The following is a 15,780-nucleotide window of genomic DNA, read 5'->3' on the forward strand; positions in this document are numbered from 1 at the left end:
CCAGAGTTATTGGCATTGAGAGGCAGCTCAGAAATACAGATGATGATGATGATGATGATGATGATGATGATGATGATGATGATGATGATGATGATGATTATAATGAACGGGAAGAAGATTTGCCGGTTTTGACGGATCGAGGTTTAAAGCTTTTGCCATGGTTTGGAGTACTGAAAAGTGATCCCTGCCTCGACACTCAGCTGAACAGACCAGGTAGGCTCTCATATGTAGTCTAAGGGACATTTTAGAGAAGATACTCCAACTTCACTTGTATATATATAGCGAGTGAGACCGACATTTTTTTTTTCTGCAGCATCCCGACATAGAGAGTGCCAGTGCATTAAATGAAGTGAAGACGTGAAGGTTGAACAGTCCATTCTTGTAAATAAATCGTTTTAAGGATAGAACTCAAGAAAAAGATCATTGTTCCACCGATTACTCAAGTCAAAAATATGGAAGGATAATTTCATTAAGGTTAAAATGTCAATAAAATTGATCCACAATAAGAAAAATCACTTTAACAACTTTATCTTGAACAGTAGAAAGAAACAATTAAATTTCAAGACATACATCCCAGTTCAGGAAAACGAAATTGCCATGACTTGTGTTGCAAACACGACAACTGAAGTTTTCAAGTTTCAAAATCCTTCAAAAGTTCAAAAAGACGAGAGAATGGTCAAATAATTGCAATTAAAAAAAAAAATCCTCTTTGTCACCTTCCAGGAGCAATATATACATCTGCAATTATTTGTGCCACGTCTTGCTGTGTCAGATATATATGTTAATATATATATATATATATATATATATATATATATATATATATATATATATATATATATATATATATATATATATATATATATATATGTACAATCGTTGTCATTTACCACAACTGGGGCTACTTTCTGGCCTCAGAATGTCGACTGTCAACTTCTCGTCTTGCCTTTGCCATGGTAGAGCATAGTGAGTATGATTAGACATAGTGAATGCGCACACAGAATGTCTCTTCATTCTTATCTTCTGAGTCATTGACGAATATTAGTACGTCGACACTTCCAGCCACTCCACTTGAAGCAAAGCGTAGTCCAATGGTATAGGTCTCTGCTCCTCTGACCTGCAATGAAGGAAACAATCTTGTATAGAAAAAGCAAAATCACTGAATGTTTACTTGAGCACTAATATGGCTCTAACAATTACCCATATAATGTCAATTTCAATGGTAATTAACAACGTTAATCTCAGCATAAATAGTAATGATCCCAGCAGTAATTTTAATCCTCATCTGTAAAGGAAAACATAACTCTAATGATAACTGCAACACCAACAAGGTGAACCTCAACACAAATACAGCACCAACCTCTGACTGGAAAATCCTATTTATCTCTTTGCGAATGAATACACCCAGCAACATCTCCATCCTTCAGATAGGCAGGTAGCAAACAGCCTCTTTCCTCTCTGCAGACCTTGATAGAATTGAGAGTAGGTCAAACACTTAGAATAGGTCTTTCAATCATGACAAATCTCACACTCTCTCTCTCTCCAAAAGGAATGCCTGGAAAACCCTCACATCTCATTTCTTAACAATCCTCTTGAAGAAGTTCAGTCACTCAAATTTTTGGGCCTCGTTATCAGCCATGATCTTTCTTCGGAAAACCACGTGGCTAAGTTTGCCTCCAAAGCCAGTCACAGACTGGGCATTCTCTGTTGTGCAAGGTCTTTCCTTCACACACTTGAACTTTTATCTACCGACAAGGTCTTCCTCCATAGCTTGATGGAGTAATGCTCTCCACTCTGGGCTTACACCCCTGCTACACACATTACTCAGATTGACGCAGTGGAAACCAAGGCTTGCAAGATCATTGGAATGTCCTGTGATGAAGATGAGTCTTTGTGCCTATCACTTTCCCATCACACACAGCTCAGTGGTCTTCCTGTATTGTACCACTTCCATTCTAGTTTTTTCCACTGTCTGCCCTTTGCATGCTCTGTCCCCTTCTCCCTTTCCCCTAGGTTTCTGAAGGGTGTATGTGGTCTGCCAGTAACCCCTCTGGAGAAACTGCCAAAATCCAGAATCACTGCTGACCTCCACTCGTTCATTCCTCTTTTTTCCCCACCTGTGGAATCAACTTCCTCAGTCTGTTCAATCTCATTCTTCCCTCAAGGGCTTCAAGACAGTTATTCTCCACCATCTCAGATTACAACCATCATATTTTTTTTATCTCCATTAAGCCTCTTTCCAAGTTTCCAGTTTTTCCTTCCCGAGAGTTTGTGGCTATATCCATGTTGTTCACCCCTGTGTCCTCCCTTACCCCTCATTCTTCCCTACATCCCTTATTCCTCCAAGTCTCTCTCCATTTTGTCCCTCAACCCTGGTGTTGGCATTTCCCCCCTCTCTTTCTGCTGTTCCTTTTGTTCTGCTACCTGATCCATTCTATGTTCTTGCTCCTCCAAGAGCCTCCACATTGTATACAAAAAATCCTAAAACCATAAATCTAACCATAATGTTAACTGCATGCCATGCAAAATAACATTGCTATTCTCAAGCCAACTGCAGTACATACCCCAAGGTGAACCCCATCACCAAACCTCTTTCACATTCCAAATCCAGAGCTCTTGACTTTCTGCCACTCATCCATTCATATGTGATGCCTTTGCTTCCCTGTTACCCATTGGCCTTCTGTCCATCTGTTAATCTGCTACTTGAGCTCCTCCATGAACTTTACAAAAATTTTTTTTTTAAAACATTACTCACCTCCAAGAATACAAAAGCTGAACAAGGAGAATCTCGTGCTCATTTCAAGAACTACGATGAAGAATTTTGAGAATGGAGAATTTTTCAAAGATGCTCCTCAACTATGAGAGATGCGACCTTCGTAAATGATGAGGCTCTGCAAATTTTCAGTTTTTAAATCTCGCTTGAAATCCATTTTTTTTTTTTAACAGTTGCTTTGTCTTAATTATTTTCTTCTGCTTACCTTTTCTTTCCTTGTAAAGTGCTTTGAGAAAAAAAAAAATTAAAAGCATTATATCAGAAATTCAATTGATCGATGGATTTATCATTAAAATCGGTGAGAAATGTCCACATAAGACCGTATTAAAATTGCTGTTTATTAAATAGTGAGTAGATGAAAAACTTTGAGAAAAGGAACCAATAAATTATGACTCAGTGAGTGCTGGAGAAAAATAGACGACCTGGAAATAATCGTCCTTGAATTGCACGAGATCGGGGCGGTTGCAGTTCAGGTGGAAAGTTTTTTCTAATGGATATGGGTTGGTGTACGTGATGCGCTTGTTTGATCCTTTGCCTCCCCATAAAGGCAGCTCAATTTCAAAAGCCTGAAACAAAATCACAGGAAAATCAGATGTTATCCTTGGCAATGATGCAAACATTTGCAGCAATTATGTGCAGTTTTCAACATCGTTCTTTCTCATTGAAAATGGTTCATTTTGTGTGGTACATTGTTTTGTGTGGTGAGCATATTTTGATTCAAGGTGTTATTATTACATGAAAACTATGAAATACAAAGAACTGTGCAAAAGTTTGGATTTTTCCAATAATATTCATACTTTCAGGCAAATTCATCAAATCATCAGAGACAACAGTCATATGTGTATATTTTTGTCAATCAACAGCCTTCACTTTATAAATGCACAAGAAACAAACTGCTTTAGTTAATAAGAACAGTGTCATTGTATTATATCACTGAATACTTTGTGTGTCTGCAGTTTGCCTCTTGAGTGCCATCACTCTTTTACCCATGCTTCTTGCATACGGCCGATTCACTTTTGCAGGAATATTGTGCCAAATATTCTGGGGCACATTCCACAATTATGTAAGGTGAGTTGGGTTCCTCTTGTTCCTCTCTGTTTCCAGGTAATCCAATATGGCCTCGATCAGACTCTTTTTCTGGACTATGGGGTCTCCATTCTAACAATTGGAGTACACCAGCTGTAACCTTGTTCTTTAAAAGTTTGACAATATTAGAAGTGTGTTTTGAATCACATTCTTGTTGGAAAATGATTTTTTTCTGACTAAACGTTTTCCAAAAGGTTTAGTGGATGAGCTGGGTTGGTGACAAGACCAAGCTGATGAGATTTTGGTTGAGGTCCGGATGCAGATCCAGCCTATCAGTGTGAAAGAAAGCATAAAATGTTCAGCCTGGTGGTGGTATATGCTCTGCCGAGTGCCGTTCTGGTTGGGCCTCTTTTGATTTCAGTATATGGTATACTCTGTATGTGTAAAAAAGGCTGGCAGGATGGTCCAGAGGTACGCACACTCATCCTTAAGCTGTCTAACCTGGGTTCAAATCCCGACCCAGCTATAAACTGTCACACCAGTGGTTCACAGGCAGGGTGATTCATAAATGTGTGTGCCATTCCTCAGATGGATGTCAAACGACATTCCATTAGCCAGTATTAATTGGTGGATATTAAAGATCCTATGGTGTCCTTCTGAAAGAGTAGCAGGCGAGCAACTGCTGGCATCTTGAACAAATGACAAATTCCTGCCCTAACTACTGCTGGGAAAGGGATGGCAAACCGTCCAGCAAGAGCCCAGGTTGGGAAACTGCTTTGGCAGAACCAACGTTCTGTGATCCAGAATATTGTTACGGCTGTGGAAATTCGCATTCACCATAAAGGACCCTCAGGTGAGATATCTTCATAGCTGCATGTGTAGTTATCCCAAACCCGTTGTATCGAGGGAATTTATGTGATCCATCCGGGCTGCAACGCTTTGAGTTAGTCGTTTTTCTTTTTCTATCTTTTATTTCAAACAAACCACACTCAACAACCACACCATCCCCACCACAGTGCCAACCACACTACAACAATGCCACACCACCACCTTCGCCTTTACCTTCACGAATTCATCCCACATCATTGCTTCAACGGCCATTCCCGCACCACCTGTGAACACTGAACGTCGGGCTGTCTCGGGCCCGTTTGGCGATTGGTGCCAAACGAACCGAGCCACGAGCGCGAATGGTGGCCTTTCCGAGGGGAAAATTCGGATCAGAAACGCTTCACACCCACTTCTCCTCCGTCCAATTGGTGAGCGCGGGGCGGCTTGGCCCCGCCTCCAAGCGTGTGTATGTGAAGTCCGTGTATGCAAATTTTAGGATCAGGAGAGGTTCACGCCCATTTTTGCCCGACCAATGGCTGACGGGGGGGGGGCGGCGTGGCCCCACCTCCAATCGCGTTCTGATCCTAAAATTTGCATATTGGCTGCTCCTGCCGCCTATAAAAAGGCGAGCGCAAGGCGAATGCAAAAGAGTTGGGTTTTGGAGTTGCTTGAAGACGGTCGTCGAGAAAAGAGTTGGGTTTTGGAGTTGCTTGGAGAGTGTCGTCGAGAGGTTGCTCTTGGGGGACAAGGAGCGTTGCGTTGGCAGAGTGGAGTTGAGTGCGCGCGATGGAACTGCAAGCAAGGGAGCTCGGGTCCGAGGCAGGAAGGACGGTGGTCGGCGACGAGGTTGCGGTGTGGGGGATCGCTCGTCTCGTCGCGGGACCCAAGCCAGCCAGCCACTCCCCTCCCCCAGGGCATCAACAATTCCCCCTTTCCCCCGCGCTGAGATAGTGCAAAAGGGGGCCCCGTTCCCACCCCACTCCAAACGTGGTGCCAATGAAACCCGCCAAGGGGCACGGAGTCGGGGCACAGCGGCGCGGCTACATTTGCGGCTTGCCCGCCAACGCGTCACGAGGACGCGGGTAAGACCTCCCCAGTCTCGCGGACCTGGCCGCTCCTTCAGGTCACGCGCACATTTGGCCTACGGGCCCGTCTGCCTCTTTGTCTGTGAGGGTGGCTTCTTTCCTTTACTTTTGTGTAAATGTGTGTTGGCGCCATCTGTGAAGTAAAACTGTATAAGTGTTGCCATGTGTGCGCGTAGTCGGTTTTAGATCTTACATTTGCTTTATGTGCATTTTGATTCTGTATGGTTGTATATACGTGCTTTCCGTGTGCCAGGAAATAAAATGCTTGCTTGTTGAACTGTGTCCGTTTCGCTTCGTCTTTTCTTTATTGACCCTCCATCTTGCTTCATGTAAGGGGTTCGTATTTGGTGCAACATCCCGGTATTAATCTGAACCGTCCAGGTCGACGATAACACCGCTCGGTTATCCCGGTAGTACGGAACAGGCCGCCCAAGCGGCTCGTGTCCGGAGTCGACCTGCGGCGAGGTACGATCGCCCGGTTTACCATCCGCGTGGGTACTTAGGTAGGTCGAGTTTGGCGAACAACCCTATCCCACGCGGGTGGCCGATTGGCACGATTGTGGTGAGGTCAAAAGGCCCACCCGTGACTATCTCCCGGCGTTGGTCCGAGAGGGTCACGACAGAATTGTCCGTCCGGTGGGTGACGTACCGCGATTCGAGTTACGCGGCCGTTCGCACGCCGGCGGGCGCGAATTCGCAACAATATGTTACATCGGAATGTGTGTATGTTTGTATTATGTACTGTATGTACTGCATGTGATACAGAATGAGAAATTCCAAAATTATTGTGGAAACACACAAATAATGAGTAATTGCAACTGAGGGATGTACACAATACACACACAATGGATTGTTGTAGAAAATATACAAAAACGAGAACAGCACTCGTAGAGTGCATGGTCTCACCTGACGCGTTCATCCTGAACAAAAATACCATCGTTAACTGAACATGCAACTATTATGGCCCATATACCCATATCGTCCATGCACAATATTATGTCACATAGTTTTTTTGGCATGGGTTATGAATGTCATCAATGTAATTCTTCACTCACGTCATGTCATCGATCAGATATGTGAAGTTTCAGATTCTTTGGATAAAGATTTCAATTCAACCAATTTTAACTGGAATACCATTTCACCAATGACGTCATCGTTATCACCCAACGTAGCCCATGGGGAGTTGATGATGTATGCCAAGTTTCAATTTTTGGTGCTGAGCGGTTTTGGAGAAAATGATGTCCAATTAATTTTCCTTTAATCCAATATGGTTGCCATAGCATGTGACCTACGACATCATAAATTTAATTCTTCACTCACATTGGGTCATATATCAGATGTATGAAGTTTCAGATTTTTGGTCCTCCACAAAGGTTTTCGGGCAGCAACACATGCATTGAGACCACTTTGCACAGATGTGTATCTTATTACCCTCGCCGAAGGAGAGGGTGTTGCATTTGGGTACATTTGTTTGTCTGTCTGTTTGTTTGTTTGTTCGCTCAGAACTTTCATGTTTTTCTCCACAATTGCTTGTCGGATTGAGATGAAATTTTCACCATTGGTGTGACGACTCATGTAGAATGTTTTAATGATACTTATGACATCAAAGGTCATGTGGTGGGGCAGCCATGTTGGAAAAACGGAAAAACTTTGGACCTCTATCTCCGAAACTGCATCAAAAAAAGGACAAAAATAGAAACTTGGCACATAGCAAGTACTCCTCATGGGGAATGAATGTGATTTTTTATGACGACATAGTTATGATGTCATAATTGCATATGCAGAACACAACATCCGATCAGTATGAAAAATTTTGAGGGTCATCTCGGGATAAAATAATCCACAAAAAAATTTGATGACATCATCGGTCACGCGATTTGGCAGCCAAATTGTAAAAACAAAACAAATTCTGTTTGTTTGTTATCTTTCAACAAAAAATTTCCACAATATCAACAAAAAAAAAACCTTCAAAAATCTTCTCTAAAATGTCTGAACAGATAGAGGAGAAACCTTACACGTATGACCACCTATCCATGAGGAATAAAAGGTTCACACATATGATGGCATAGGACACATGGTTTGGCAGCCATGTTGGATTTTCCCTCAAACATAAAAAAACTTCTCAAGAACAGCTGGACAGATCGAAGGGAAACTTCACACAAATGTACCCCAAGCCATTATTGCATTCGTTTGTTAAGTAATAATTGATTGGTCACATGGTTTGGCAGTTATATTGGATTGAAGAAAAATATTACATGGTTTCTTTGGAACTGCTTAATCATTCGACGTGAAACCTCACAATTATAATCTAATCGTGATGGGGAATACAGGTATTAAATTTCAAGTTGAATGGATGCATGGTCTGGCAGCCAGAATTATTTATTTATTTTTAATCTGGGATATTTTCAATTTATTAATTTATTTTTTGAACAAGGCTCACTTGGCTGTGCCTGGATATGTTTGAGGGTAAAGGAGTAGCAGCTGAAATGTGAATCCTATCCAGGTTCCTCCTGATGACTTCATCTTTGCTTTTTGCTTGTTTGGGTTCCTTCTGATTATTACTCCAATGCAGGACTGTACATATTTGGTCTTCCATTTGATTTGAATTGAATTAATTTTAATCCCATTGTAAATTCAATTGAATAATAAAAAACGTCATGGGTCAGGGTCAGGTGTCCAATCAAAGCAGCGTTGCATAACAGCGGGACGTCTTGGTACCTGGTCATCATTGCCAGCAGTAATGAAGTGGCAGTTCTAATTATGTCTGTTATTAATTACGTAACACACCAGTACACAAACGCCACACAAAATACACCACACAAAACAAGTCCTGGAGAGGGTCTGCAATCTCTGATTGCTCTTTTTTCTTATTGTTCTTGAAGAACTGTCAACACCTGTCGTTTTAGTAAAGTGTCACCATAGTTTCCAGTAAAGACAGATGTGAAACTAGAGGGGGAGCACTCGGTAGAGTGCAAAACCTCCACCGCCAATACTGCCAGGTCACTCAAGTGAACCTGATATCCTATTCATTCAATTTGACGTCAACAGTGCTCACAGAGTTATAGTTTGCAACTTTCCCTTTTACTTTTAACTTTTACATACTCAATTCATTCGTCATAAGTGGATTCCTTGAGACAGAAATTGATTTTACGTGGGAATATCCACCTGAAGTTACAAAATCAGCCGCAATTATAATTTTGGCATGTTTTTAGTTGGAAATCACTTATAACATGTAGAAATGAAAAAAAAAATCGAAATTTTGTTGAAAAAAAAGTTGCAAAAATTTTTTTTTGGAGGGGGGGGGGGTTGGAGATCACTTAAAACATGGAGAAATGCAAAAAAAAAATTCAATTTTTTTTCAAAATGGCCGCCATAGCGGCCATATTGGATTTTGAACCAAGTCCGAAATCTAATGGCAATATCCTTGGATCATACTTAACCCCCCCACCAAGTTTCGTCGAAATCCGTCAAGGAGTATTTCCGTAATACTGTTCACAAACAAACAAACAGCCAAATAAAATAAAAAACCAATGTCACACGCAGGGTGACCCGTATCTTGCCAAAAGGTGACCACGTGTGACTTCTTTAAGGTCACACTGAGGTGAACAGAGCTGCTATCCACCAGGAGCGACTCCTTGAGGAATATCTGCCTTCGAGAGATTCCGATGAGAATCGTTCTACAGAGTAACCATGAAAAATATACGTTTGCCTCATAACGTCACCAAATGACGTCATAATGTCTCAAGCTTGACATATCTAGAAAGCACTCATCGAGGTGTTCAATTTGAGGTACTACACGATATGGTTCCTAAAACTTGAAAATTTGACCTTGGAGTCAAATGTTTGACCTCAGGCGCTAACCATGAAGGTCAAGGCCAATCGCCACCAAAAATTAATCAGCTGAGCGCCATACCATGAACTATATTCCCATGAAGTTTGTAGACGATCCGATCAAAATTACTCAAAAAAATAAGGGTTTCGTCGACTCCCCTGATTTGCGACAAAGTGACCTTGACCTTTGACCTTGACCTTCAAAATTTTATGCGCTGAAAGGGACCTCTATAGGACTCTGATATGCGAAGTTACAAAAATTTCCAATGATAACTGTGCTCTGCAGAGTGATCGATATGTGATTACAGACAAAAAAAAACAAAAAAAAAAAACATACAAGCTGACTAACATATCTTGCAAAAACTTCGTTTTGGCAAGATAACAAATAAAACCAATGTCACCCCCAGGGTGACCAGTATCTTGCCAAAATATGAACATGAGTGACTTATTTATTCGATTAAAGTTACTCAAAAAATAAGGGTTTCGTCGACCTTGATGCTTGACCTTTTTGTGACCTTGACCTTTGACCTTTATATTTTCGATCGGTTAATGGTATCTCTCCAGGACCGTTGTACATGAAATATCAAGAGATTTTGATGAGAACTGAGGAAATAAAATTTTCATGAAAAATCCGTTTTTTCGTCATGACGTCATCAAATGACGTCATAGCGTCAAACTTTTGACAGATCTGGAAAGCACTTATCAAGCGCTTTCATTTGAGGTATTACTCGATATGGTATCTAAGATTTCAAAATTTGACCTTGGGGTCAAAAACTTTCGACCTCCAGCGCTAATAATGTAGGTCAAGGCCGATCGCCACCAAAAATTAATCAGCTGAGCGCCAGATCATGAACTATATTTCCATGAAGTTTGAAGACGATCCGATCAAAATTACTCAAAATAAAAAGGGTTTCGTCGACTCCCCTGATTTGCGACAAAGTGACCTTGACCTTTGACCTTGACCTTGAAAATTTTATGCGCTGAAAGGGACCTCTATAGGACTCTGATATGCAAAGTTACAAAAATTTCCAATGATAACTGTGCTCTGCAGAGTGATTGATACGTGATTTCAGACAAAAAAAAACATACAAGCTGACTAACATATCTTGCAAAAACTTCGTTTTGGCAAGATAACAATCAAACAGAAAGGGGTGAAAACAGTAACCTCCGATCTTCGATGGCGGAGGTTAATAAACATGCACGCTCTTGCCAACTCTTTTTCTGATGGTAAGAGATGTACTTATGTTAAAGACCACTGAAGGCAAGGAAAAAATTAAATGGTTGGCTCGTAAAGTTATGAAGGAGATTTATTGCTCATCTCAAATACGTTTTGAAAGATTTAAGAAAAGACAAAACATTTGGGGAGAAAAGTAGGCCTGAAAATTAATATCCCCAAAACTAAACTGATGAGATTATCTATATATTACTCAAACTCTCATCTTGTATGTATGTATGTATGTATTTTCCCGAAATACAGCCAAAACATTACACGATAGCACAAAAATTTTAGGGCCACCTAACTCACAATTCTCCTGCGGTGTACACTATCAAGTTTCGTTCAAATTGGGCAACGAAAAAGGTATTAAAAAAAATCAATTCCTCATTCAGTCAAGTACTCTTTGGGAGAATTTGATCAATGGAAACAACCTCAGCAGTATAGTTCGCTGGAGCTATCTTCTTTATTTTTCTTGAAATGATTTATAAAAAATCTCAAACATTTAGTATCGGCAAAGAACGATGTATTTTTAAGCCTAAAATAAACATCGCTATTTTGATCTAATACTTCCGTGTTCATTAATAAATAAAATTGTGTTTAGAAGATTACGCACAATAATTTCTTCGACTTTCTTTTCTCAGTATATGGTATACTCTGTATGTGTATATATAGGCTGGCAGGATGGTCCAGAGGTACGCACACTCATCTTTAAGCTGTCTAACCTGGGTTCAAATCCCGACCCAGCTATAAACTGTCACACCAGTGGTTCACAGGCAGGGTGATTCATAAATGTGTGTGCCATTCCTCAGATGGATGTCAAACTCGACGTTCTATCTGCCAGTATTAGTTGGTGGATGTTAAAGATCCTATGGTATCCTCAAAGAGTAGCAGGCGAGCAACTGCTGGCATCCTGAACAAATGACAAATTCCTTTCTTCACATTGATGTGCAATATCAAGTTTCATTCAAATCTGGCAACGAAAAAAAATTATTAAAAAATCAATTCCCGATTCAGTGAAGTACTTTTCGGGATTATTTGATCAATGCAAACAACGTCAGCGATAGAGTTTGCTGGAACTATCTTTTTGTTTTGTTTGTTTTTGTTGTGAAATGATTTTTTTATCAACCGCTATGACAACGGGAACCCAACGTGTTCAGGGTCGTCTAGTATACTATAACAATAATAATAATAATAATAATAATAATAATAATAATAATAATAATTACGAGCCGAAACCCCGTAACAGACGGATTCCATTCCATGAGCCCAATATGACAAGTGACAACCAGTGGCGGCTCTTGGAAGAGCCGGATCCCAGTCGATGTACTCCATGGCCTTACCTAATGAGGCCTACAAAACGTCCTTGTACACGACATTTTTGGTGTGCACTACTCCTTGTGAAGAAGTCCCCTGATTTGTGCACGTGTCTACTTTGACGTACAAACACCGTGTCAAATCTTCTCAAGTCACAGTACCGAGAAAAACGTGACGCGACCGATCGGAGGAGCACAAAATTGGTCCTTCAGTATTAATATATAGATTATTATTATTTTGTATGCCAAATGTGGCTGCTGGTTGCATCATTGCCAGGAGCATGGCTGTGCCACGGATGCAGTGCCCCTTGCTTCCAGTAAGTTCGTATTCATTTTGCCACCCTCAGAAGGATGTCAGGCTGCATCAACCCACCTGGGGATATTTAACAACGTGACAAGGGCTTGAATTCAAACCGTAAGATCTTAAGACAGCCGCCTTGACCAATAAGCCAACACCAGGCTTTGCTTTCATACTGAACGAGTCTTGGCCATGTATGCCATTTTGGGGAAGAATTGTGCACTTTTGAGTACAAATATGCCCTTTTGCACGCAACTATTTGCTCTTTTATATGAGATCAGGAAACACCATGTCTGGCCCTTGTAAGCATGTGAAATTGATAAGTAACCATGGCAACCATTTTTTAATGTTTAAAACAAATTAAAAAACAGAATTTTTAATGAATCTCTTATTTATTAAATAAGGAGTAATTTTTGGAGCCCACAAATGAAATAGTTTGTGGGCAGAATCCTTCAATTCCAGTATGTATTTCAGATGGGTCAATACACTATCAGACCCTCAACAAATTCTAACAAAAGGTTTTTCAGTGTCTTTCTTACCCACTGGGTGTTTTAAACGACAGAAAAAAGTCTACCAAAATCAGACCACCAGAAGTGGGTTTAAACTGGGTCAGTTCTCAGATGGCCATGGCTGACCCTGAAAATTAGGAAGGTGGCTGCAACTTCCTTATTATTCGGTGTTGAACAATAATTTTTGTATCTCACCTCAGGTTTTAAAGGTCAAAGAATTGGTATCAATGGATTTATGACTTGGTCCATCGAATCCGTAAATCCAAGATGGCGGCCAACAATCATGAATGAAGGCACCTACCAATAACTCCCATATTATTTCACCTGTAAATCAGTTTTAGGGCCAAATAATTCAAATATCCGTTTTTTAGAGTAAATTTTATTGACATATTTCAGAATAATGTATTTCAGGGAGTATATTAAAGAATTCAGTGAAAAAATTTAATACATACGAAATTCAATCGTAAAAAAAGTAACTGTCACTTTCACCGTCTCGGTTTAGTCCTCAAAACTGTCCTCTAGTTCCTCTGAAAGCCGGTTGTGCGAATTTCTACAGGACGTAAGTTGGCATGATCCACATGCAGAAGTACATGGAAGCCCATGTCTTTTGCAACTGCAACAGGGGGTATTGCAACCAATTGCGCAATTGCATTGTACCATTTTTTAATAGTATCAGGTGCAGCATTCATATCAGACATTATGGGTATAAGTTGATTTTCTTCAAGTCTCGAACTCCAGTTGAAAGGATCAATATCACTGTCCATCCCCATCCATGTCATAGTCTGAAAGTACACCCTGAGACAATGGAATTTGGTGGAAGACACAGTTGGGGGACGAAGTTTGGGCAGAACAAATGATTTTGCAGAGACGACTTTCTTTGTGAGTATATCATAACGCAATGCTGCCAGAGAACATGTACTTTTCCCCCCAAACGTAAAAGCAATCACTTGGCTGCTGAGGTTTTCTATGTCAGTGTGGTTCTTGCCTAGTAAAGTGAATGCATTTGCATGGGATTGGAGTATTGGATCACCTTTCACAAGTTTTTGGAAGGCTGATTTCATTTGGAAGGCTGAAGGAAGGAAGGAATGATCCCCGGTATATAACTACAATGTATTATATGTGCACATAAGCCATACACGTTTTTGTTTCGTGTATGCACATCGGGTTATTTGTAAAATGAAATAGGCAAAGCCTAGAAATAAACGAAACATGGTGGGTGAGATAGGTTCTTCTTCTTCATTTGGGTCCTGGTTTCGGCTCGAGCGTGCGTTGAAGCAAACTAATTTTTATCATCTTCAATTTGTTATCCCAGTTGTCTTTTTGGTTTCTAGTTTATAAAAAAATACCAGTAAATGAAAATTGGTTTTCCATATATTTTGCCGATTAGACCCAAACAAAGCGATTTATCGCGTTTCTTCTTCTCCATTCGGACCAGTAGGTGACATGTATTGCAAAGCAATTCTCGTTCTTGTTTTATGTGGTGTAGACTGCTGGAAGATAACCAAAAAGATACAGGGCAAACTTCGAGGATTTCAGCAGAGATGTTTGAGGGGGATTTTAAAGGTTTTCTGACTAAAAATAACCTCAAATGAAGAAGCAGGAAGAAGAACGGGTCAAAAATATATTAATTTATAAATTAAAGAGAGGACATGGAGTGGAGAATATGTAATGAGGAAAGATGAAGACAATCTGATAATTTGTTAAGTTCTGGACACCAAGAGGGAAAAGAAAGAGAGGAAGACCAAGATACTCTTTGAGGAAGACTGTCCGAGCAGTACTAAAAGCTTTCAATAGGGTGGAAGTGAAAGAAATGTAAGAGTTAGTGACAGACAGGAAGAAATGGTGAGATTTTATTGTGGCCTTATGTGTCGAAAGACATGATGAGGATAAGTAAAGTAAGTAATTAAGGAGAGATGTGACCATGATGTCACATAACTCTTGTGTTTAAATTTATTATCAACTCATGCAAATTATATGAAAGCTGTTTAAGTATCGTGTGTCGTTTAATTTGGAGGTGAACTAACATTTCAAAAACCAAGATTTACTACATCTGATCATTGTTTATTTTTTCATTTTATATCCTTCAATACGAAGGTGCAGCATTAGATTGGAAATCTATAGCTTCAGTGAATTTCCCAGAAATTTACATGGATGCAGCCACGCCTTGCCCATGAATTTGTGAAATACTTCTATGACATCACAAGTATTTCACAGACAATCGAGTACACACAAATAATGTTCAGTGAGCAATGTGTTTATCTTTAATGCTCTTGCTGTCTTTTTACATATTTTTCAATGTTTAGATGCACAAACCACATCTCTACATATTTGTATGTACAGTACTCTGTTGGCCAAGTGGGATAGCTGTAGGCCAAATACTCTGTGGACCAAGTGGGATATCTGAGAAGTATATTCATAAGCAATTCAGTAAAAAGAGTGTGGGTATTGAGGAAACAACTCACAGGCAAACAATCAGTACAGATGGATAAAGCTATCAAACATTGCCACATCATCGCTAAATCTACAGGGAAGGGACACGGGTAAGGGCCATCTACATATCGCTGAAGCAAAAATGTCATAATAAAAATGTGGTTTATTGAGTAGCACAATTTTAATGGTGTATCTTATTTATTCTATCTCATTAATGTTATTTTTTTAACACTCAGACAGATCGAGAATGTATCAGCAGGATTGTCCTGTGTTTTTCTTCAGATCCAAATAAAAATGTTACGGCAACATGGAACATGCTTATGTGGAGAAGTTTCCTCATGCGATCGGGCAATCTGATCATAAGGTTGTCCATCTTTTGCCAAAGTATCGACAAAAGTTGAAAAGAATACTTGCTCTGTGCAAGAGGGTTAAAACTACAACAGCGGAGGATAACGAGTATTTCAAGGTCTG

General features: G+C 40.2%; 1 protein-coding gene across 6 annotated transcripts in view; it reads right to left on the bottom strand.

Moving 5' to 3' along the window:
• Nucleotides 1-451: 451 nt before the first annotated feature.
• Nucleotides 452-15,780, bottom strand: part of NPHP4 (nephrocystin 4) — a 571,934-nt gene continuing 556,605 nt past the window's right edge. For all 6 annotated transcript variants that reach the window (XM_085876134.1, XM_085876135.1, XM_085876132.1 and 3 more), the window contains 2 exons: nucleotides 3,196-3,339; nucleotides 452-1,117 (listed from right to left, as the gene is read on the bottom strand). In XM_085876134.1, the coding sequence (XP_085732260.1) occupies nucleotides 977-1,117; nucleotides 3,196-3,339 (285 nt within the window). In that variant the 3' untranslated portion in view covers nucleotides 452-976. The remainder of the gene's footprint in view (nucleotides 1,118-3,195; nucleotides 3,340-15,780) is intronic.

This window comes from Eptatretus burgeri, chromosome 4 (genome assembly GCF_056783735.1).
Source record: "Eptatretus burgeri isolate ZD-2024b chromosome 4, Ebu_testis_v1, whole genome shotgun sequence".
In the NCBI taxonomy this organism is placed as follows: Eukaryota; Metazoa; Chordata; class Myxini; order Myxiniformes; family Myxinidae; genus Eptatretus; species Eptatretus burgeri.